Source organism: Carcharhinus amblyrhynchos, chromosome 20 (genome assembly GCF_965287045.1).
Source record: "Carcharhinus amblyrhynchos chromosome 20, sCarAmb.v2.hapA, whole genome shotgun sequence".
NCBI classification, from domain to species: domain Eukaryota; kingdom Metazoa; phylum Chordata; class Chondrichthyes; order Carcharhiniformes; family Carcharhinidae; genus Carcharhinus; species Carcharhinus amblyrhynchos.
The window spans coordinates 27727945-27754140 of NC_137343.1; the positions used below are offsets into that span (position 1 = coordinate 27727945).

The window sequence follows — 26196 nt, forward strand, 5'->3', positions numbered from 1 at the left end:
CACTGGCTTTTCCAACATTTATTGTCCATCCTATCTGCCCTTGAGAAGGTGGTGGTGAGCTCTCTTCTTAAACAGTTGCAATCCAAGTGGGCTAGGTGGGGAGGCTGAGGACGGTGACAGTGAAGGAATGCATTATAGTTCCAAGGCTGGATGGTGTGCAAATGGAGACAAACTTTATTTATTTATTAGAGTCACAAGTAGGCTTACATTAACACTGCAATGAAGTTACTGAGAAAATCCCCCTAGTCACCACACTCCAGCACCTTTTTGGGGACACTGAGGGAGAATTTAGCATGGCCAATGAACCTAACCAGAACGTTTTTCGGACTGTGGGAGGAAACCAGTACATCAGGAGGAAACCCATGTAGACACGGGGAGAATGTGCAAACTCCACACAGACAGTGATCCAAGCTAGGAATTGAATCTCCCTGGCACTGTGAGGCAACACTGCTAACCACTGTGCCACCATGCTGCCCTGTACTTGTAGTGCTTGTATTAGTTCTTCTAAGTGGTAGAGTGTGTGGGTTTGGCAGGTTTTGTTGAAGAAACCTTGGAAATTTGCTGCAGTGCATCTTGAAGATGCCAGGGTGTGCCAAGAGAGAGGAAAGGTTTGAGATTGTGGTTTGGGTGCCAATCAAGCAGGCAGCTTTGTTTTTGATGGCATTGACCTTCATTGGTGTTGTTGGAGTTGAACCCAGGCAACTGGATAGTATTCCGTCACACTTCCGACTTAAGTCTTGTAAATGGCGTTTGTTGGGTCAGGAGACGGGTTATTGGCAACAGAATTCCCAGGCTCTGACCTGCTCGTGTAGCCGCTGTATTTATTTGTATTCCAGTCATGTTTCTAACCAGCAGTAACCCTCTGGATGTTGTTGATGGTGAATTCACTGGTGGCAACACTGTTGAATGTCAAGAGAAAGAGATTAGATATTTTTTGGAGATGATCATTGCCCCACACTTACATTGTGCGTATGTTACTTGAAGCTTATCAACCCAAGCCTGAATGATTTATTAAAATGTATTCTTTCAAGAGTTATGGGTGTCAGGGCCAGCATTTGTATCCATCCCTAATTGTTCTTGCTCTTGAGTGACTTGCCACACCATTTCAATGATTTGCAGATCTTGTCGCCTGCGGGCACAGAATGCTCGGAGTGAAGGGAAGTAAATTTTACTCCGACTGGAGAAAGATTGAAAGCAGAATATCCCAGGTGTCTGTGCTGGGGCTACTTTTGCTCTGGGTAGATAGGAGATTTGGAGATGGAAGGAATGCAATCCCAACATTTGTCAATGGTACAAAAGCAGGTGATTTGACAAATAATGAGGATGTGATCTAGGTTAGCGGAACGGGCTGATTGGTGGCAGATGTAACTTAATGTGGATAAGTGTGAGGCATTCACTTTTGGTGAGGAATTGGAGTATACCCCCAAAAGAATCAGACTCTGAATGAAAAGAAAGATACAATCATTCAGATACTTAATTGACTAAAAGTATGCGTGCAAATAGGTAAAGTCATAAAAGGAGCAAACAGAATTTTGAGTTTTAAGCAGAAGTACAAAAATAAAGCAGTAATGATAAATTTACACAAAGCATTGATTAGGCCACAGTTAGAGCCTTGTGTGCAGTTTTAGATAACTCATTATGGAAGAACATTAAAGCCATCAAGAATTAATTGATTGGATTCACCATGAGGATGCTACAAGTGAGAAGTTATTGAATAATATGAAAAACATTGAGGCATTGGCACTGCACGGAGCTTTCCCCACTGGAACGGAGAAAGTCAAGCGAAGATTTTACAAACATACTTTCGCTGAGTGAATAAGGAAAAACTATTTCTTGAGAGTCACTTATGAGGGGCCATCAATTAAAATTGTCAGTCTGAGCGGAAAGACTAGGTAAAAAGTTCAAAGGGAGATTGAATAAATATTTGATGCCAGGGAGAAGCAAGATTAACTTTAGCTGCCTGAGCATTGGCAGTGATAAAATGGATTCAATGGTCACCTCTGAGCTGCGTAAACTTCTGCAGTTACTTAAATTTCTGTACAGAGGGAGCAAAGTTAGATCCTATTTCAAATATTGTTCGATGTTGCTCAAAAAATGATGCAAAGTGGTTACTTGCTGGTGTGGCTTGATTTAATTGCTGACTATTTACCTTGTTGTAGTAATTGAAGGTGTTCAATCTGAATTAACATGTCTTTTTGATTTGATTTGATTTATTATTGTCACATGTATTAGTATGCAGTGAAAAATATTATTTCTTGCACACTATACAGACAAAGCATACCGTTTATAGAGAAGGAAAGGAGAGAGTGCAGAATGTAGTGCTACAGGCATAGTCTTCACAGACATAGTTCTCAAATATCCAGGCTTGTTTATTTGCATATCAAGTCCAGATCATTACAATACTTCAATTGACTTGAATATTTCATGAAAAATTAATCCTCCTCCTTGGTAATACACCCAAAAGTTTATTTTGTTTAACGACGGCTATTCACATTGACGCACAAACTATTGAACATGTCCTTGTCGAGCTGGGACACAGAAAAAGAAGCATTGCCCCTTTAAATGACAATGCTTCTATCTTAGAACTACAGCTTTTGTCGTTGCTTGGCAACCGGGAAGTCTACCCTCTCGCAACTGCCATGCCAAACTAAGTCAGGGATTTGTCACCCAACACCACTTCTAAACAATGTGACTTCAGGGTATTTTCGGGAAATCAAAATATTAAGTTACAGATTTGTTCTCTGTGAATGATATCTCTCCACGTGTCAGTCAAATCTGGAGCCGTTTCACATGAAGCCAAGCATGACATCAGCACCTGGGGGATCAAATGTTGTTAGACTCCTTGACTGAGTGGAAATGGCCACTGTTACTGCGTTCAAAGCTTTCCAACAACTGATTAAAGAACTGTGCCTGAATGACTTTCCTTGTGGATCTGGCAGTTGGGTAAGGATTGAACAACCTATTCTAGTCAAAGGGTTCATTCCGAAAATCAAACCTAAAGATTGTCATATTCCCAGACAAAAAAAACCCGAAGAGGAACCCGAGAGCTGAGTATCTGAAAGGAGTGTCCTGAAACTGAACTGTAGAAATGAAAACTCCTCACAAGTGTTCTTACAGCCAGTTCTTTGCACACAAGCTTTTCTTACGACCAAAGTACAATTGGATTATTCTCATCACGTTGTCAATATGCCATTAACTAGTTTCAGTTTTATCGCGATTAATGAAAGTAAAGCATGTATATATAAAATTGTGATACAAAATAATTTGTGATAATGACCAGTGTGAGTTTAAAGTTTATTTATTAGTGTTACAATTAGGCTTACAGTAACACTGCAGTGAAGTTACTGTGAAAATCCCCTAGTCGCCGCACTCCAGCGCCTGTTTGGGTACACTGAGGGAGAATTTAGCCTAGCCAGTGCACCTAACCAGCACGCCTTTCAGACTGTGGGAGGAAACTAGAGCACCCAGAAGAAACCCACACAGACACAGGGAGAACATGCAGACTCTGCACAGACAGTGACCCAAACCGGGAGTCAAACCCGGGCCCCCGGCACTGTGAGGCAGCAGTGCTAAACACTGTAGCACCGGATAGGTGTACGAGTGCAGGGTTCGGAGTCATGTTTCAGTGTGTGAATGGCCATGCCTAGATATTTTTGGAGGAAATCCGATTTTCCTCTGTATTCCTGATCAAGCCCCATTTTCCCAGGTCGGTAATGTCTAAACGTGCACCCTCTCCCACTGAAATCAGGTTTCTCCTTTTAAAATCGACTTTCTCCCTCACACCATTTTCATCTTGATTTTGGGAGCCCATTAAAAGCTTGCCAGCTTTGTTGAAGAAAATGGAAAGTCTGTTGAGGAGTCTGGAATTTTCTGAATGTTAAATATAAAGTGTTTTTATACCTTTAAATTTCACTAATAGGTGCTGTATTTTAATATGGATATGTTTATATTGAAGTAGTTCATCATAGCAATCTGTCCTTTAAAGGTAAGTAAACCCTTGCATTGACCAGCCCTGTGTATTACACTACCTTTCCAATGGAGAAAGCAACAAAAATGTATTAACATGTCCTGGCAGCCTGTGCTCTCACATTTACTGCTGTGATTTAAATGGTTCTGGCTGATAAAAAAAAATCTGGTTTTGACACTTAAAGAATCTAACCCTCTGCTTCTCCACATGGATTGATAGTCACTCTGCTTTGAAATTGAGACAAGCACCTGTTCTTTCATTCCTACAGAATAATCTATGGCTTGGACAGCTATGGCCATTATGAATGCTTCACTGAGGTTCAAGTGCTAATGGGTTATGACACAGGAGGTGGTTCCATTCATCTGAGAATAAATGACAGCCTCAAGAAGTTGTAATAACAGATTGTGCCTTTGATATGGTTTCAGGTTTGTTGACGCAAGCTAACACAATGACAAGAATTACAAAGATTATTTACATGTGGCAGAATGTACTTTTCCTCTCAGTATCAATCATATAAAGGCTCTTATTAGATTATGGAATGTTCTTCTATTCCTCAAGAATTGTGAAATATTTTCCATTGCTCTTACATGGAATCTGAGTGCATATATAGTGAATAGAGGTGGCATGTGGGGATCTGAAGTGTTATGGAGGATAGGTGGAGGTATTGGGGTGGCATGGGAAATTTGGTGAGGCATGGGGTGCCATGGGGGCTGGGTAGAGGGCGATGGAGATGAGGGGTGAGGTTTCAGGGACCTTTAAATACTATTGGGTTTAGGGTAACCAAAGTGGGCCTTCTAACTGGCCCATCTCTCTGCCTACACTGCTAATACACTGGTTTACTGCTCTCACAAACCCAACCCCAGTAAAAAGGCACAGATGGCTCGTGAAGCCACTGGGTTGGGTATAGAGTTTGTGAGCTGCAAAAGTAGGCAGGCTAGGTTTTCCCGAAGGAGATTTGGCTCCAAATCGATATTGGGATCACTGTTTTAGCAGAAAAGGAAAAGCTTCAAGAGAATTTAATCATACTGTTTGAGAAAATTACCTTTATTAATTTATTGTCTGAAATATCAATCTAACTGTCATTCATTCTCAGATGAATGGAACCACCTCCCGTGTCATAACCCACTTGAACCTCAGTGAAGCATTCATAATGGCCATAGCTGTCCAAGCCATAGATTATTCTGTAGGAATGAAAGAACAGGTACTTGTCTCAATTTCAAAGCAGAGTGACTATCAACTCAGTTCCAGATATTGCATTCTAAACATTCTTTGTAACAAAGCCACAAAAGTCAACACAGAAAAGACCAAGTTACAAATGCTTGCTTGTTTCTCATTTATAGAACAGTTCAAGGTGTCAAATAAAAAAGGCTAAAAGTCTCAAATTATTGAAATGCCTTGGCAAGAAACATAAGGTAAAGGAGAAGGATGTAAATGAGGAAGAACCTGAAATGTTGAAAGAATACCTCACATGTGAGCAATCTCCATGGAAAATAAGCAATAAGAATCCTGAGATCCAGCACCTGAAGGAACTGGCAATCACTTCACCATCTTTCATGAAAGAACATTTCCTCTGTTCCTATTTAAAATCTCTAAGAATTGTTGATAAACAGGTAAGTTATCTTATTCAATTACTCAATATTGTCATGGCCAAGTGGAGAGGGTTAATAACCTCTCTTTTCCATCCTGGGGGTTGTCTATAACAGAGTTTTCATTTTTAAAATGTTGAGATTTTTCACTCCCATTTGTAAAGCTTTATGAAGAGATAAGGAAGCCAGATCTCGAGTTAGTGAGTAAGGAGTTAGTTTTATTGTTAAAAACTCACTCAGGCAGAAGTATAAGACTTACTAAAAAGGTAGCAGGTCCCAAATCCCATCTCACACACACATACATGCTCACACTCTTACACTCACACACTTACGATCTCACACACTCACATTCACCATCTCACACTCGTACACACACACATACACAATCACACTCACACTCAAACAATCTCACACTCACACACACTCACACTCATACTGATACACACACTCAGTCACACACACGCACTCACACACTCACTGTCTAACACACATACGATCTCACGCACTCACACACACTCGCACACACACAATCTCGTACACCCACAATCACAGTTTCACACACACACAATCTCACACACTCACACTCACCATCTCACACTCACACACTCACACACTCACAATCCCACATACACACACACTCTCACACACTCACAGTCTCACACTCAGTCTTGCACAATCTCACACTCTCACACACTCTTAGATTCACACACTCACACACTCTTACACTCTCACACACTCGCAGGCTGGAATTCTCCCAGCCTGCTATGCTGTTTGAGCAAGGTAGTGGGCTGGGAGAATTCCGGCCTGTGAGTGTGTCAGAGTGTAAGATTGTGAGTGTGTGTGAGTGTAAGAATGTGTGAATTGGCTGGAAGATAACAGCGGGGGACTTTTAGCAAGATTCACAACTGGCGTTGCGCTAGTTGCAAGTCTCCTAGGCACTTTTTTTTAGTGCAATCAGCTCTGTGCCAGAAATTGGGTGGAGCTAATTATCATGTTGAAATGTGTAGTCTTCGAACCCACTAACATCTCACCCTCCCCCATCCTTTCCCTGGACAGGTTCCCTCCAGTGGGGTTTATGACTGCTCCCCACTAACGGGGAACAGACATCCTCACCTCCACTGGTGGGTCAGAGGCCATCAAAGCCCCATTGGAAGGCTGGAAGCATCGGCGGGGGGTGGGGGGGTGTGCGCGTGGGGGGGGAGTGGGGGGCGCGGGGGGAGGGGGGGCACGGGGGGGTGGTGTCCTCGGACAGTGCCAGCCTGGCAGTATCAGCATAGCACCCTGGCACTGCTCACCAGGCACCTTGGCACTGCCAATAGGGCAGTCCTATTGGTGGAGGCGATCAGCAATTGGGATCGGTGGGGTAGGGAGGGAGAAGGGCGATTGGGGCTGCTGGGGTGGGAGGGGGCGCAGGGTCAGGGTAAGGGGGTTTCGAGGCTTGCCACAGGGGTGGAGGGGGGATTGGGACAGGCCAGGGAGGGGAGAAAGGAGCTGGCCAGATGGGGAAGTCCAGTAGGCTAACAATCGAGGGGTGGGGGGGAGGGGTGGTGGTCTGCAAGACCAGCAATCGAAGGGGTTGCGGGGTTGGTCAGCGATCGAGAGGCCGGTGATGGGGGTGGGGGGTGGGGGCAGTGCATATATGCCAATCTCAGCGCTGACAGATCAGTGCATGCGTAATGGCCCGCTCAGTCCTATACTGCCAGCCTGTTAGATGGAAATATGCTCCCTACTTACCAGAGGGAATCACACTGAGGCACTCTGCAGTGCACAGAGTGTCAGAGATTCACTCTGGCAAGTACACCCAAACATCGAGCAGGAAATACTCCCATTTTATCACCCATTGAGCACTTAATTTTTTTGGGGAGAATACCAGCCTCAATCTCAAACCCACAATCTTACACTCTCAACACTTATCCAGAATCTCACACTTGCACACATTCCCAAGTTCACACACACACTTTCTCACAATCTCATACTCACACACACACTTACTCACAATCTTGCAATGTTTCTATGAATCTATGATTCACTGATTCTATGTTTGATATGTAAATTGGGTTTGTTTCCCTTAGAGAAGAGAAGATTGGTTGGAAATTTGATGGAGGAATAGATTAAGGGTCTGGCTGCCACACATGCTTAATAAGATTTCCTTCTTTCCCTCCTCTTCCATTTGCCTTGAAATAATATCCCAACCGCTCAATGTACTGAACCCAATCTTCAACAGAGGCATCAAAAAGATCCATTTGACCGATAAAGACATCGCTATAGCTCACTTCAAGTTTACAAACTGACTTTGAACTCGTCAGAGTTCTGTACTCACAATCTCGGGATCACACTTACTGCTTTTTGCCCTTGTTGCCAATGTAACAACTTGACTCCACCGGTTAGGTGCACACAACAAACATTTATACACACAACATACTCTTTACACACTTTCTCACAATCTCAGACTCATACACTCATGATCTCACACTCTGACACTTTCACACACACTCTCATCATGCACAGGCAAACTCACCCACAAACACATACACAGACTCACACACACACACACACACACACGCACATGCACATGCACACACTCTCACGCATATACTCACATACACACTTGCTCACATAAACAGGTATAAACACAAATACACGCTCCCACATCCATTCATACATACATACACAAACACACATGCACACACTCTGTCTCACATACATACACACACACACACTCTCTCTCTTTGTCTCTTACCTTAGTGGATATTAATGCACTTGAATATCGATTGAAATTCTCTCAGTCTGTGTGTTCATAATGTAACAGAGATTGGCTCTGAGCTTGGAAATGGCAAAGAGAGACAGAGAGATGTTATATTCTGTAGTGCTTCTTCTGCATCTTTCTTTCTGCAGACTCTCTGATTTTTAGCAGTGTGTGCTGCACCTGGCAGTCAAGGTAGCTGCTCTCATGTGACTAGTTTTCAAACTGCATGATTATTGTGCCCCTGGCAGAGGAATTCTCTTACTTGTTGCTATCTCTATGGACCAATATTGGCTTTCAACAAGTCAGACCCTTTGTGGTGTCTGGTCCCTTTAAGGGGGTGATCTTCCAATCGAATCATATGACCTGGGAGTCCAGTTGTGAACTAGGATGCGGATCACCCGAGTAAAGCATGCAGACTTTTGCCTGTTCGATCCAGGAGGCCAACTGGCAGTGTCGAATCTTAATCAATCTGTAAAAGTATGTTGTGTGAATAAACATTTGTTGTGTGCACCTAACCGGTGGAGTCAAGTTATTACATTGGCAACGAGGGAAAAAAGCAGTAAGTGTGATCCCGAGATTGTGAGTACAGAACTCTGTCGAGTTCAAAGTCAGTTTGCAAAGTTGAAGTGAGCTATAGCGATGTCTTTATCGGTCAAATGGATCTTTTCAATGCCTCTGTTGAAGATTGGGTTCAGTACATTGAGCGGTTGGGATATTATTTCAAGGCAAATGGAAGAGGAGGGGAAGAAGGAAATCTTATTAAGCATGTGTGGCAGCCAGACTTAATCTATTCCTCCATCAAATTTCCAACCAATCTGCTCTTCTCTGAGGAAAACAAACCCATCGAACATCGAACCAGTGACTCATAGATTCATAGAAACAGTGCAAGAGGAGGCCATAAGGTCCATTGAATATGCACTGATTACTCAACAGAGCATCATGCCGAGTCCCACCCCTGCAATCCCCTAACCTACACATGTTGGGACACTAAGCAGCAATTTGGCATGGCCAATCCATCTAACCTGCACATCTTTCGACTGTGAGAGGAAACTGGAGCACCCAGAGGAAACCCACACAGACACAGGTGTAAACTCCATGCAGACAGTCACTCAAGGCCGGAATTGAACCCAGGTGCCTGGTGCTGTGAGGCAGCAATGCTAACCACTGTGCCACCGTGCTGCTCGTATCTCCAATGTTTCTCTATAACAAATGTTCCCCACGCCTGGAACAATTCTCATGAATCTTTTTGGCACCCTCTCTCATATCTTCACATCTTTGCTAAAATGTGATTCCAGAACTGAATGCAATATTCCTGTTTGCATATCTGACATGAGAATATCAGGTTTTGGTAATGATACTGGTATAGTAGGTGTTGAGTAGACATCACTTAACCAATAGCTGAAAGGTTAATTCAACACTAAATGACAGATATTATTGCAAATATCAAAATTAAATCGGGATTCAAAAGCTCAGCAGAGGAAATGCCTCAAAGTTATTCCAATTAAAGAAAGCCAGTGGATTCCTACTGTTGTTGTGCAGTATTTTAAATAATTACATTGAGATGAAGAGACTTACTGCAGAATCTTTGATCTCATACAACAGAAACTTTTGATTTATTATTGTATTAGTATACAGTGAAAACTATGGTTTCTTGTGCACTATACAGACAAAGCATACCGTTCATAGAGAAGGAAAGGAGAGAGTGCAGAATGTAGTGTTACAGTCATAGCTAGGGTAGATAGGTCCATTCAAAAGTCTGATGGCAGCAGGGAAGAAGCTGTTTTTTGAATTGGTTCGTACATGACTCAGACTTTTGCATCTTTTTCCCAATGGAAGAAGGTGGAAGAGAGAACGTCTAGAGTGCATGGAGTCCTTAATTATGCTGGTTGCTTTTCTGAGGCAGTGGGAAATGTAGACAGAGTCAATGGATGGGAGGCTGGTTCGCATGATGGATTTGGCTACATTCGTGACCTCTTTTCGTTTCTTGCAGTGTTGAGCAGAGCAGGAGACATACCAAGCTGTCATACAACCAGAAAGGATGCTTTCTCTGGTGCATCTATAAAAGTTGGTGACAGTCGTAGCTGACATACCAAATTTCCTTAGTCTTCTTAGAAAATAGAGGTGTTGGTGGGCTCTCTTAACTATAGTGTCGGCGTGGGGAGACCAGGACAGGTTGTTGGTGATCTGGACACCTAAAAACGTGAAGTTTTCGACAATTTCTACTTTGCCCCCATTGATGAAGGCAGGGGCATGTTCTCCTCTGCACTTCCTGAAGCTGATGATTTTCTCCTTTGTTTTGCTGACATTGAGGGAGAGATTATTGGCGTCACACCAATTCACCAGATTCTCTACCTCATTGCTGTACTCTGTCTCGTAATTGTTTGAGATCCAACCCACTACGGTGGTGTATTGCTGGAGTTAAATCTGAAGAGTTGTAGAATTCTTGCTTCTTGGTAATTATTGGATTTGTTATCCGGGAGTAGATTTCAGATCCCACCCGAGTTGGAGAATTTGAATTTAGGTCTAAAAATCTGGAAAGAAAATTTGGCACCAGTAAAAGTGACTGTGGAGGTGTTAGATTGTCATTAATGTCAAACCGCTTCAGTAATGTCTTTCAAGGAAGGAAAATTGCCATCCTTACTCAATCTGAATCATGTATAACTACGATCCACATCGACGTAGCTGACTCTTTACCTGCTCCCTGGTATAATCCAGGAAGCCACTTGAATGTAACCAGGGATGGACAATAAATTGAAAACAAAATATTATAAATGCCAACAGTATGAAATAAAAACATTAAAAGCTGCAAATTTTCGGCAGGTGAGGCAGTGTGGTTGGACAATAAACTACAGCTTTGGCAGAAGTGTCCATTCCTTGAGAATGAATTATAAATCATTAACTGAATTCATATCATATCATATAATTCATATCATATAAATTCATATCATATAATTGAAAACAAAGATCACAAGGAAAATGCTCCCAATGCAGTGCCTGATCAAAATGTAAATTTGCATTTTAAAAAACCACCCATGTTTGATGTGGACAATCAGTATCCACTGTTTGAAGCTGGGAGTCTTTTCTTGTTCTTCCCGTCCTGTCTGGAGCTCTTGGTTTCTCCTCCCCATTGCTGCCAGTTCCTGCGTTTCCAGCTGCCTTGGAGGACTGAATATTCACTCACACTGTTGCTGGGAATTCTCCCAGTAGTTTGGTCAGATCAGAGATTGCAGAAATGGTGTGCCATAGAAACCAATGCCCCAGTGCAGCAACATCAGACAGGAGAAGCAGCATGGACCAAGAGGTAGAGGGAGAGAAGACGTGCCAGATTGCTTTAAAGAAGAGGAGAGTATCAGGATGATATGAAGTGGGGCATGCGGGGTGGAGAGATTGGTGACAGATGAACTGCGTCTTGCAAAGGAACAGCAGTATGATCTCAGACTCCCTGAGCCATGGTTAATCATAGAAACATAGAAGCTAGAAGCAGGAGTAGGCCATTCGGCCCTTTGAGCCTGCTCCACCATTCATTTTGATGATGGCTGATCATCGAATTCAATATCCTGAACCCCCCCTTCCTCCCATATCCCTTGATCCCTTTAGTCCCTAGAGCTAATTCTACTTTATTCTTGAAATCAGACATTTTGGCCTCAACTACATTCTGTGGTAGTGAATCCCACACATTCGCCACCCTCTGGTTGAAGAAATTTCTCTCACCTCAGTTCTAAAAGCTTTACCCCTTATCCTCAAACTATGATCCCTAGTTCTGGACTCCCCCACCATCGGGAACATTCTTTCTGAATCTACCCTGTCTAACACTGTCAGAATTTTATAAGTTTCTATGAAATCCCCTCTCACTCTTCTAAATTTCATTGAATAGAATCCTAACTGAATCTCCTCGTATGACAGACAAAGCAATGGAGAATAATGGTTAAGATGGAGAATGTGATGTTTTCTGATTGATCAGATCATCAAAAGGTGGCACAAACAGAAGGGACCAATTAAGTGGCCCAAAGGGGAAACAAACTCACCATTTCAATAATAACAACTTTGACTACACTGCAAAAGTAATTAATTGATTGGGAAATACTTTGGGGACAATCTGAAGACATGAAAGTCATGATATAAATTCAAGATTCTCTACAACTTCTTTCAATCTGAATATGGGTGTTCAGATGTAACCAGTGATAACATTAGATCTGTTGTCATGTGACCGATGGTAACATGTTATAAGGGTCAGCTGACCCACTAAACTATGTAATCAGTGACGTGGTGGTCAGATGACCAGCTGACTCAATATAAATAAGAAGCTGCTGGGGTTTGTGGGAGTTTGGCCTCAACTGTTAGAGTATTGAAGTTTCTTTATTCAACCTTTTTCTTTGATTTATAAATTGGTGTAAGTCTTGTTTTATTTTATTGCCTACAATTGAAGAGTTCCTTCAGGTGGATCAACAGTGGATGGCAAGTTATTGCATCATATTGTGCTGAGTGTTGGATTGAATGTAATGGGTGCATATCCCAAATGCATTGGGCCCGAGTAAACCCGTCTTATTTAATCTACCTCCCATGGAACTCTTTCAACTTAGGTTAAATAGTCAAAGCAAGCTGGCTTATAACTTGGCAGATGCAGAAGTTATTAGACTCTTAGATACAGGAAAGCAAATAGTTAAAGAGTGTGACTACAAACATATGAACAAGGAGCAGGCCATCCAGCCCCTTAACCCTGTACCCTGTTCTGTCATTTACTAAGATCATAACCTCAAATCTGCAGTCTGCCACCAGCCACCCCCCCTCCCCATTGACCTATCACCCCCACGGTTGGCAAAAATCTGTCCACCTCTGCCTTAAAAATATGCAAAGATTCTGCTTCCATTACCTTTTCAGGAAGAACGTTCCAAAGATTCATGACCTTCTGAGAAATCAAGTTTTGCCTCATGTCCGTTTTAAATGGATGACCCCTTATTTTTAAACAGTGACTTCTAGTTCTCAATTCTCCCACAAGAGGAAACATTCTCTCCACACAAGACCCCAGGCTGTCCAACCTTTCCTTATAAGACAACCCACCCATTCCATTAATATTGAAATGTAGAAGCTAGAAGCAGGAGTAGGCCATTCGGCCCTTCAAGCCTGCTCCACCATTCATATTGATCATGGCTGATCATCAAATTCAATATCCTGAACCCCCCCTTCCTCCCATATCCCTTGATCCCTTTAGTCCGTGAACCTTCCCTGAATAGCTTCCAATGCATTTACTTCCTCCCTTAAATAAGGTGATCAACACTTTACTCAATTAATACAGATGTGGTCTCACGAGAGCGCTGTAGAACTGAAACATAACCTCCCAATTTTTGTATTCAACTTTCCCTGCAATAAATGATAACGTTCTATTACATTTCCTAATCACTTGCTGTCCCTGCATGCTAGCCTTTTGCAAGTCATGCGCTAAGATAGGCAGATCCTGTAAGCCTCCCCAATCTGGGACTGATAATCACAAATCAACATTATATCTTCTGTTTTTATTTCACTCCCGTAGGTGTGTGAGGTTGATAAGAACATGTTGAAATTTCAGAACCTGGAGGAACTTATTCTAAGTGTCAATAGAATCCATTCAGTAAACGCAGCCAACCTTCCCAGGAAGCTAAAGGTAAAAGAGGAGGGGGATATTCTCAAATCTCCAGCAATGATGTGATTTTTGTGTGATTGGTGTTTTCTTTTTCTATTATCAGCAATAGATTTTGGAATGATTACGTTACATCCTCTGTGGATGGTGACGTTTAACCGGCAGTAAGAGCCAAGTTTGAAATACAATTTTGTTTGCCCTGTTACAGGTTCTGGAGCTGTGTTCCAATGAGATTTCCTCTGTGAAAGAACTGTGCAATAGCCCACCGCCAATGCTGCAGTACCTCGGGCTCGCACACAACAAACTTTCACAGGACTCTGAGTATAATTATTTCTCAGGAATGTTTTGGTAAATATATTAACTCTGGCATTGTTCAATAGTCATGATGTGGAGATGCCGGCGTTGGACTGGGGTAAACACAGTAAGAAGTCTCTCAACACCAGGTTTAAGACTTAAACCTGGTGTTGTCAGACTTCTTACCATTGTTCAGTAGACCATAAAGGTATAATAGATATTGCTATTAAAGGTAAAGTCACCTTAGTTCTGGATGACCATAGGCTGCTTTCTCCTCGAGGGGGAGAGCTGACTGGTAGTAATTTAATCTGAGGATCATCACACCTCATGAATCACATTTGCCAGTGCGGGAATTGAACCTGCGCTGCTGGTGCTACTTGGCATCACTAACAAGCTATCCAGTCAACTGAGCTAAACCATCAGCATCATACATATGACAGGAAAAGCTGATAAGGGGACATCTAGTTCAGCTATCCACTCGATGGCCTCATCAGATGCTGCAGAACTGAAATACCTGCCACAACAGGTCTTAGTACACAGGTTGATGTGAGGTGTTCTATGGTCTGAGATTCTGGGAGTTGATGAAAGTTTTAAAGTTTATTTATTAGTGTCACAAGTAGGCTTACACTAACACTGCAATAAATTTACAGTGAAAATCCCCTCATCGCCACACTCAGGTGCCTGTTCGGGTACACTGAGGGAGAGTTTAGCATGGCCAATGCACGTAACCAGCACGTCTTTCGAACTGTGGGTGGAAAGTGGAGCACCTAGAGGAAACCTATGCAGACACAGGGAGAACATGCAAGATCCACCCAGGTGGTGACCCGAGCTGGGAATCGAACTCGGGTCTCTGGCGCGGTGAGACAGCAGTGCTAACCACTGTGCCAGTACATGTGGGTTGAAATTTTCTGCACTTCAAAGATTTCTGGGTCCCAACCCTAATCATGTCAGTAACCTGTCCTCCAGAACTATCTTACAGGCGGCATCCAATAACAGGCTGCTTGTCCCAATTGGAGACAGGCGGTGGCTTGAAAGAATAGGATGACCAATCAGGTGCTGGCGTATGAGGGAGACTGGCAGCATTTTTTGTGGCACAGCTACTGCACTCGGGGTATTATTGGTGGGGCTGGATTTGACCAGATCTCAGGGATAAACTACGCCACCTAGTTTGCTAAGTGTTTGATTCCTGTGCGTGGGTCACTGTCTGTGTGGAGTCTGCACATTCTCCCCATGTCTGCATGGGTTTCTTCTGGGTGCTCTGGTTTCTCCCACAGTCCAAAGATGCACAAGTTAGATGGATTGACCATGTTAAATTGTCCCTTAGTATGCGTGGGTTGGGGTGGATTTGCGAAGTGAATGCAGGGGGTTATGTGGATAAGGCAGGGGGTGGGCCTGGGTAGGATATTCTGTCCAAGAGTCAGTGCAGCCCCAATGGGCCTGTAGAGATTCAATAGATTGCAGTAATAACCTGCTTTCATCTAGAGAAATGTGAGCCAAACAGCCTCGATTCATACAGTAACTTCTGTCTTACACCGGATTTGTACATTTTTTGGTGGATAAAGTCAGAAAATTTTTAAAAATTCATTCTTGGGATGTGACCACCACTGTGATGACGTGCCCGTGTTTTTTTTTTGAATGGAGGGATGTGGGCATTTTCGGCTGGGCCAGTGTTTATTGCCCATCCTTAATTCCCCTTGAGAAGGTGGTGGTGAGCTGCTTTCTTGAACAGTTGCAGGCCATGTGGTGTATGTACAACCATAGTTCTAATATCTCTGAACCCTCGGCCTTCTTTCTCAAAGATTTCCAATAAACCCTATTATATAAGGTGTCAGATTGACACCGGACAGATATATAATTACTAGAGTTAATGATAACTGTCAAACCAGAAACCTTTACGTTAACGCTAACTGCAGATTGCAATTGGCTATAAAATTTGCATTGCTGATAGTTTCTGAATGGCGCAATTAGCGTTGTAGGGAAGCTTCTAGAATTTCCTGTTGTCAGAGTGTAACCAGGCCAAGATCTATTTGAATCTGGACTGTGGGAAATAATTAGCGAAAATAATTTGAAAACTCGCCTGTTGGAGTTTGTGGCAGGATTGTTTAGTGTGTCCCCTGGCTTACATGAACTTTGAACTCTGTTAACAACAAATTGAATTCAGAGGCTTTCTTGATGTCTCAGTAATGCTCCCAGTAATGGATCTTCTTTGTCTTTTTGTAATGTAGGCCCAATTTAATATCTCTGGATTTGAGTTTCAATGACTTTGTGAATCTGCAGGGCATTGTCACCCAGCTTAATGTCCTGCCAAACCTGAAGAATCTTATTCTCCTGGGCAACCCACTGGCTCTTCTCCCCAATTACCGTGGTTTTATACTCGATAGTCTGCCAAAGCTTATTTCCCTGGATGATGTGTTGATAACTCCAGATGAAAGACATCATTTCAAGGGCATTTCTAAACACTCCGGTAAGCATTTTAAGTACTTATCACTTGTTAATATTGAGAACTCCTTTGGCAGCCGACAGCCTGACTTACAGGGCCGCAGCGCAGGGCCCCGGCCAATGGAGGAGGCCCATACTGAGAGGTGAATGGGGGAGCACCAATCAGAATCTGGTAACCCTGAATTTGCCTGGTTTTTGGGGAGCAATGAGGCAACACGACTGGAGGCCAGGGCTGGGAGTGGGAGGGCTGGGAGTGGGAGGGCTGGGAGTGGGAGGGCTGGGAGGCAACCAGACTGGCCAGGGCAAGGCCACGGGCCAGGTAAAACAGTCAAGCAGCCAGCCAGGCTCACAAGCGATGGTCGAGGCTCCAGGCTGAGCCACTGGAATGAGAGGTGAACACGAAGTAGTCTGGAGATGCCAGGGCCAGGCGTGGTTTCTGGAGCGAAGTGGGGCAAATTGACCAGAGCATGTCTGGGTGGGGAGGCCTGGGCGACCAGACTGGGGAGAATGGGGAGTGAGAGCAGAGTCCATAGAGCCACCAGCACACCTGTCATCAAGGGGAACGGCTGCAGGGGTGACTCAGCACCCAGGTTGGGGCTGAGGAGGGCTGGGCAGGCAAGGGCAAAGCCCTCACTGGTGGGCAGGCTGACACATCACCAAGGGGCGGGGCGTCATGGGGGGGCCTCACAGAGGGGGAGCATGAAGCATCCCAGATGTGAGCGTCTGTCTCTGCCTTGCTGTATTTCACCAGCTGACCTGACATCAATGTTTGCGCTGGGTCTGGGTCCTTGCTACAACGGACACGTCTCCTGCACAGCTTCTGGAAATTCAGACGCCTCCCATTGCTGCACCTCAACTTCCCCTTTTCCCCCTGAGGATGTCCCTAGGCTCAGGGTCCACGTCCAGCTGAGATCTGTGTCCCTGTCTTTAGCACCCGCTCCTACATATGGTGTGTTTCTTACCATGTACCACACTGTCCAACTGAGGCACTGAACCAACAGAGATGTGTGTATCTGCGCTGATGGAAGGTTTGCAGGAGTAATGTGATGCTGCATTCTCAGAGTGCCCACCTCCCTCTGAGGAACACCTCCGGTGGGCTATTTGAAGCAGATAAATGATAATACACAATAATTCAAAGACAGAAACTCATCATTCATTGGAAAATGGTGATCTGATTGCAAACTTGCAGCGTAATGTCACCAGGTCTCTCTGATCTACCCCGTCTCTCCTTCACCAACGTCCAATACTAGTCTCACCCTGTCTGTCCCTGCTGACCTGTTGGGCTCCCTCCTCCAGAGGATGGGAATGGTTAACAGGTCCAACCCTGATCATTTGCCCCTCATTGAAGTTGTGGACCCTCTTTTCTGGTGAAAAATAGGCAACAAATTACGTGCGTGAGGTGGAATGAGTGTTGAGGATGAATAGGAAACATCAGAAGGATGACTGTGGAACAAATGCAAATGGATATCACGCACCCTCAACTGGCAGGGTGTCCCAGCTGGATCACCAATTCATGGTGGTGTATACAGCAATGGTGTGAGGGGCCACGTGTAATACGCAGCGAGAACAGTAACATAACACAGAATCATAGAATCCTTACAGTGCAGAAGGAGGTCATTTGACACATCAAGCTGAAGACTATTTATTACAATAAAGAAAAGACACATAGACATGAACAGGACTATAATCATTTAAGACAGTTACGTACTAGACTACTAAACAAACCCACACAGTTTAAGTAGGAATTACCCTTCTGATCCAAAGTACATTTACAAGACCTAAACTCTTTCATGATTTCCCTCTTCCCAAACAACGACCATTTCAATAGATCTATATGTAAAGGCCAGCTTCTAGCTATCACACTGTATACAATTGAGGAGCTATTTTGGGGAATGTTTCTTCTTGATTCAGCAAAGATATGGGTTTTAACTACCTTCACAAAGGTTTTCTGCATTTTTCTTTCTGGTCTGCTAACCAGCACTGGCTTACAGGCTGCTAGCTGGACTCAGCACCTCAGGCTGCTAGATGAACACTGCCTCCTGCAGGACAATGTATTTGTTTTGTGCTGTCTACACTGCTAACCTTGTTACTGGGTTTCATATCCTTTGAAATCCTAGTGGCTTTTAACCTGTTGGCACATTCATGACAGCGGGCAATAGGTTGCAGACGGGTGTGAGTTTTTTTATTCATTTGAGGGACTCGAGTGTCACTAGCTGGCCAACCCTAGTTGCCCAAGGACAGTTAAGAATCAACCACATCACTGTGGCTCTGGAGTCACATAGACCAGACTGGGTAAGGATGACAGATTTCCTTCCCTAAAGGGCAATAGTGAACCAAATGGGTTTTCCCAACAATTGACAACGGTTTTATGGTCATCAGTAGATTCCAGATTTTCTTTAGATTCAAATTCCACTATCTGCCCTGGTAGGATTTAAGCCCGGGTCCCCAGATCATAAGCTGAGTTTTTGGATCAATAGTTGTGCAATATGACCGCTAGGCCATTGCCTCTCCTGAGTGTGAAATGTTGGAATGAAGTTTGAGGAAGATGCTGCAGGGAAAGGATAACATGTGACAGAAGGTGTATCAGAAGGAGGCTGCTAAGGGGATCACTTGCTTTGCTGGAAATAATGAGGCTGTTAAACCTTTCTGGCAATGAGACCAGATCACGGAGACCTCCTATTCCTCCTGCTCTCAACCAGTGCTACTTCCAAGGAAACCTGATCCATAAGGCTGGCTAGCCTCCTGCACCAGTCCTTGGGAAAGAGGACTTTTCTCCTGGTCCTGACTGCATCCATCATTCCCTCCCGGCACAAGTCTGGGAACCAAGGGTGGTGGCAGCTTTCTCATGTCTCACTTCCATTGTCTGTGTTTGCTGGTCCCCACAGCAAGAATTCCTGCAGCATTCACTGACACCTGTCAAAGTTCCTTTAAACAGGGCCTTCAATGACAGATCCCGTGTGTGATCCAGCCTACATCCTCCTCCCCAGTTGTTCAGGAGGGTAGCTGGACGTGGGGAGCTAATGTCATGGCTCAGTTAAAACCTGCTGGAGAGGAAAACAGGTTCCAGCAGGAATTAAGTTGAAGGAATTCTACCAAAGGTAACCGTATAGACGAGATCAGGCTCACAACAGCAGGAGATCATGTGATGCAGCGAGCAGAGTCTCCCTATTTCTGAGCCACCAGCTTTGGGTTCAAGTCTCACCCAGGATTTGTTGGCCATAGAAGGCGTGTTTGAGGTGTAGCTGAGTTGGTTTATTGTCAGCCAGTAAGTCCTCCCGATGGCAGGTGGTAGGAGCAGGAGGAATATCCAGGTCCGCCAGAACTGCATCCCCATGTTAAAAGACTCCGTGCAAAAGCGCTCATTGTGGGCTCTGTGGCAAGCATCTTCCTCACTTTGCAAGACAGCTAGAGAGAGACTTGCACAACCCTTTCCAGCATCTTCCCAGCGAGAGATTGAGAAAGGAGAAATACACTTTGCAACAAATCTGTGAAACTGTATATAGCAGAGTTGGCCACATGAAATATCAGGATGGTATGCAACTTCAACAAGTGTAAAGGCCGAAAGAAAAATATGAAAAAACAGAAACGGCTGGAAAGCATCTTGAAATATTTACTATGTTAAAGGCATTGAAGAAGTGGAAGTTATTGTGTTTCCTGGGTTCAATTAGCATATAAAAAAAAAAGGCAAATGAACATTTTCAGCATAACATTTGGATCAATACAATTCAGGGGAGGCAATGGCCTAGGGATATTATCACTAGACTATTAGTCCAGAAGTTCAGCTAATGTATTGGGAGCCCCAGTTCAAATCCTGCCATGGATGAATTTGAATTCAATTTTTAAAAAATCTGGAATTAGGAATCTACTGATGACCATGAAACCATTGTCGGAAAAACCCATCTGGTTCATTAACGTCCTTTCGGAAAGGAAATCTGCCATCCTTACCTGGTCTGGCCTACATGTGACTCCAGAGCCACAGCAATGTGGTTGACTCTCAACTGCCCTCGGGCAACTAGGGATGGGCAATAAACGCTGGCCAGCCAGTGACGCCCATGTCCCAGGAATGAATAAAGAAAAATGCATTCAAAATGTCAATTTAGTTTTTTCCTGCCAATACTACAATTTGTGGCAATTACTGTTTTGATTTTAATTAAACATTTGGGCTTTTCCACCCAAATTTGTTTCAGTTTATTGTTCATGTAATAATGGCAAACTGAGTTCAATCTCCAAACCGAGGCAATGCTTTCATCCCTTATCCTTTTCACCTATTGTATGTCTTGCTCCAGGTTTCATTGTTCATGACACCCATGTAACAATACAAATAGGAAATGTTACCGGTATTCCCAACCCCATTGACCCTCTGGAGGAGATGCCGGAATTTCCGACCATCAAGTCCAGTTACCATGTGACCTATGAGTTCCTTGAAAATCCCGAAGTCCCCAGTGCATCGAATGAATCAGTGGAAAAAGATGAACTGGTGAGTCAAATAATCTCTTTCAATTTTTCATCTGTTATTGGTGAATTCTGGATGAGGTGCATTGTGGAACAACTTGGCTACCAGCTGTCATCACTATTAACAGCGAGTGCAAGGATCTCATATAAAAGAGTTAAGAGTATGAAACTATGTTGAATACATTGTAGGAAGAATTGTTCACTTGGTCAGCTTTAGGATGCATTCAGTTGTGTTTGGCAAGGTTCAACCAGTTGCAAGTATAGTTCCATTAATTATTCGTTCTATGAATGCAACCACAGACAGATAGAAAGACTGTGCAATTGTATAATGCCTTTTATAATCTTAGGACCAGGCAATGCATTTTACAGCCACTTCAGTGCTTTCCAAATGCCATCACTTTTGTAATGAGGGATGGCAATATTCCTATACATCTCTTGCCCTTGTTCTTCTAGGTGGGGGATGTTGCAGTTTTGGAAGGTACTGTCAAAGCAACCGTGGGAAGTTTCTGCAGTGCATCCGGTGGTGCACACTGCTGCCACTGTGTGCTAGTAGGGGAGGGAGTTAATGTTTAAGGTGATGGATGGGGTGTCAATCAATTGGCTGCTTTGTCCTGGATGGTGTTCAGCTTGTGTGTTGTTGGAGTCTTGACTTCCACCTTGTAGTTGAAGAAAGACTTTGGGGGAAATGTTGCTTCAATCAAATGTTGGGAAGACTGAAGCCATTGTTTTCAGTTCCCATCACAGATCCTTGCCACCAGTTCCCTTGCCATCAACTTCATCCCACTCTCTGGCAATATTCTGAAATGGAATCAGACTTTTTGCACCCTTGCTATCATCTTTAACCCCAAGATCAGTGTTCAAACATCTGCAGTATTACTAAGACTGCCTATTTCCACCTTGTAGCACCTTCCAACATGAGTGGCACAGTGGTTAGCACTGCTGTCGTCTCACAAAGCCAGGGACCTAGGTTCAATTCCTGGCTTAGGTCACTGTCTGTGTGGAGTCTGCATATTCTCCCTGTGTCTGCATGGGTTTCCTCTGGGGGTTCTGGTTTCCTCCCACAGCCAGAAAGATGTGCGGGTTAGAATGATTGCCCATGCTGAATTTTCCCTGAGTGTCAGGGAGATTAGCAGGGTAAATATGAGGGGATTGTGGTCAGTGCAAACTCCATGGGCTGAATGGTCTCCTTCTGTATGGTAGGGATTCTATGAACTTGTCATCTGCTGCCTTTGTTTCTTCTAAACTTGCTTATTTTAATGCACTCCTAACTCACCTCCCTATTTCTAATTGCTATAAACTTGAGCCCATTCAAAATTCCAATGCCCAACTCAGACCATGTCCCATCACCCATCTTTCCTGTGTTTGTTGATTTGCATAGTTCCCAGTTAATAAATACCTCAATTCTTATCCTATTATTCATTATCACTCTTCACTATCTTTATAATCTCCTGCAGCCCTACAACGTTCAAGATCTCTGCATTCAGCCAAGAATAGCCTCTTAAGTCAATCCAGTGCTTCAACTTTGCTGGCTGTGCCTTTGGAGTTGCTAAGGTCTGGAATTCCCTCCACGTCTCTCTTACCCTCTCTCCTCCATTCTCGCTGGCAGCAGCGCAGGGCGTGAAAGGCTGGACAATTCCGGCTGAGATGTTAGTTTCAGGAGCCTATCTCCTCGACCAAGCTTTGTCTGGTCTAATATCTCCAATGTGGCTCAATGTCAAACTTCATAATACAATTGTAAAGCACTTTGGGGCTTTTTATTATATCAACGATGCTGTTTAAATCAAAATTGTTGTTGCCATGGAACACTTATGTCCAGTGAAGCAGGTGAAAGGTTCTTTTTTGGGAAGGACATTGCTCTTATAGCCGCTGAAATCTGTAGTGGGGCTTGTTGAAAGGGGGGAAGTTGGCCTATGCATGTACAGAAAGGGGTGCCTCCTTCATTAAAATGAGTTTGCCAAATCTTTCTACATTTGTTTTCAGCATATGACAAAATTTGGCTAATATTATCAAAGAATAAACAAAAAACAGTACAGCACAGGAACAGGCCCTTCTAAACCAACCACTTACATCCCCTATTCCCCATTTGTTCATATGCCTAAAGAGATAAGACTTAAATGTGGCTAACGTAACTGCCTCAACCACTTGGCAATATATTCCAAGCCCCCACCCTCTCTGTAAAAAGAAATCTCCCCGCGCATCTCCACTGAACCTTTCCCCCCCTTATCAGGAACTTGTATCCATTCTCATCATTCACATGTAATACAATTGTATTAGAAATTAGGTAGTTCCTCTTCAAGATTTGCAAACCACATGTTGATGGAGGCAGGAACTTTTTAGACTCCAGAAACCTCTGAGACTCCAAAGCTTCCCCTGGAAGTCATTTACGTGCAACTTTAAAACATCTTGATTGAGGTTGCGGAACCAAAGTTAAACTCTCTTTAAAACTGTTACTAAATCATGATTTAAAATTCTTTAATAAGGAACAGCTTTTCTTTTGTAATGCGAAATTATTGAGTAATTTTAAAGACTGTCTTAGTAAGTGTTACAACCTTTCCCTAGGTGAGGTTCCCCCAAGCTGGTTAACCTGGGTGAGAACATTGAAATTGCTATGCCCAGGTGAGGACAGATGAACCAACTCTCTTTCTGTAGTCAATCCCCTCTGCTGGCTGCAACAAAATTCATCTAAAAAGCGTCCCTTCCTTTGCAAATGCACAAATACCTTTTTCCAAACGCAATATTTATGTTTTTAAAGGAGCCAGTTTAACCAGGCTTTCTTGACTCAAAGAAAGAGTGAGCTTATTAACTACTGGGCAGCACAGTGGTTAGCACTGCTGCCTCATGTTCCAGGGACATGGGTTCGACTCCCAGCTTGGGTCACTGTCTGTGTGGAGTCTGTACGTTCTCCCCGTGTCTGCAAGGGTTTCCTCTGGGTGCTCCAGTTTCCTCCCACAGTCCAAAAGGTGTGCTGGTTAGGTGCATCAGCCATGCTAAAGTCTTGCTTAATGTACAAAAACAAACACCGGAGTGTGGCAACCAGGGGATTTTCACAGTAGCTTCGTTACAATGTTAGTGTAAACCTACTTGTGACACAAATAAATAAACTTAAACTTATTAAATGCAAGAAAATGACAAAACACCTACACACAGATTTAAATTGAGAATTCAGTCTAAAGTAGGTAGTCAAAAAAAGATATGAAACAGTCTTTAACTTGTGAGGAGTAGATGATTGAGTGTTGCGGCTATTGTGATTTGTGATTCCAGCAGTGCTGACTTCAGCAGGCGAATAGTTAGTTTCCAGATTCCAGAGTTTATCCTAGTCATTATATATTCCAGGGATGGTGGAATCCACAAATCCATCTGGGTCATTATGCACAAGGTATTTCTTGAGCTGATACCCACCTTCCACTACCTCTCATTGTCTCAAAGAACAAAGAACAAAATCAGCCCGGGAAACAGGCCCTTCGGCCCAACGAGCCCGCGCTGCCATCTCAACACCCCCCTTCTACCCATGACCCCTATCTAATGTTTTATGGCCATCCAAATTGAGGGAAACTAATTTAGGGACAATTTATTCCTGCCAATCAGCCTAATAGCACATCTTTGGGGTGTGGGAGGAAACCGGAGCACCCGGAGAAAACCCACGCAAGCACGGGGAGAATGTGCAAACTCCCACAGACACTGGCCCAAATCCATGTGTCTGCACAGCAATCAGTGATAGTCACTGAGCTGTCGTCTTGCCCAGTATCTGGTCCAGTTTAGGCACACACTAACAACATGAAGCACTAGGCCAATCTTGAACAACCAAGAGCAGCCCCAGTACGACCCATCACGTGTATGCCCCTCGTTGGACACGAGGTGGACCGACTTAAAACCTGTGAATGAAAAGAGAAAAACATTATTATCATACTATACCCATTTACATTTCTAGGGACACCCCAATGCTAATGAGCCTTATTTAAAGGTTCTCCTATATCCACCCATCTCCAACTCAGTCGTGTGCCTGTCTAAGTTACTCTTAAAGGACTCTAGCGTGTTTGCCTCCACCACCTTACTTGGCAGAGCATTCCACACCCCCACTACCCTCTGTGTGAAAAACCTCCCTCTAATATATCTGTGTTGTACCTCTCCCCCCTCACCTTAAGTCCATGGCCCCTTGTCCTACGTGACTCTATTATAGGAAATAGCTTACCTCTGTTTACTCTATCTATACCCTTCATAATCTTATATACCTCTATTAGATCCCCCCTCAGTCACCGTCTTTCAAGGGAAAAGAGCCCCAATTTCTTCAATCTTTCTCAAGCCTCAAGTCTCTACCAGAGGTGGCAGTTAGTTTCTGTATTAATTAGAAGTAACTTTGTCTGCAGAGGCCGCGATTCTCCCATCGCGACCTGCAATGTTTCTGGCAGGTCGTGGTGGCAGATGCGCGTCGCTGGCCTTGTTCCAGGATTTGCACGTGCGCCAGGAATGCATGCACATCTCCCAGAGCTGGCAAACAATTGTCAGTCAGACCGCACTGCAAACCGGTGGGAAGAATCTTTTAAAATATGTTTTAAATGTATTTTAAAGCTAATTATCGGAAACTTTCAGGTTCCAATCGAATCTCCCACCCTGGCAGGAGTACTTCATTCTGGCAGGGTTCAGACTATCTCCCCATGTTCGGGGAACTAGCATGAGACCATGCTGGAGTGAAGGGGGAGGCAATCAGGCCCCCCAGGGGATCAGGTGGTGGGTGTATGGTGCCCCCTGGGCATGGGCATCCTGGCAGTGCTAGCCTATGCCCACTGGCAGTGCCCAAGTGGCAAAGTGCCCATGGTCAGGGGGCACCTTGGTTCTGCCCACAGGACATCAAGCAGTGCCTTGTGGGTGGGGCCTAGGGTGATTGGTAGGGATGAGAGGTTCCGCTGTCACTCCACAGGCAGGATTGGTCTGGGATGGAGGGAGGGCAATGATTGGGGCAGGCTGAGTGAGGGGGGGGATGTTGGTGGTGGTCTGCCAGGGGGGCATCTGCCAGGCTGAGGGGGGTGGGGGGATCACCACAGCTGGGGGTGGTGGGCTGTACATTGGGGCAGTCCAGGGCAGGGGGGGGTGGTCAGAGCTT

The 26196-nt window shown here is 44.1% G+C and overlaps 1 protein-coding gene across 1 annotated transcript in view; it reads left to right on the forward strand.

Moving 5' to 3' along the window:
* The first annotated feature begins 2856 nt into the window (after nt 1–2856).
* The window catches only part of LOC145356190 (leucine-rich repeat-containing protein 43-like), a 39481-nt gene continuing 16141 nt past the window's right edge, over nt 2857–26196 (forward strand). The window contains 7 exon segments of the mRNA XM_080208801.1: nt 2857–2943; nt 5061–5168; nt 5308–5577; nt 13827–13937; nt 14122–14261; nt 16433–16671; nt 20933–21123. Coding sequence (XP_080064927.1) covers nt 2857–2943; nt 5061–5168; nt 5308–5577; nt 13827–13937; nt 14122–14261; nt 16433–16671; nt 20933–21123 — 1146 coding nt within the window.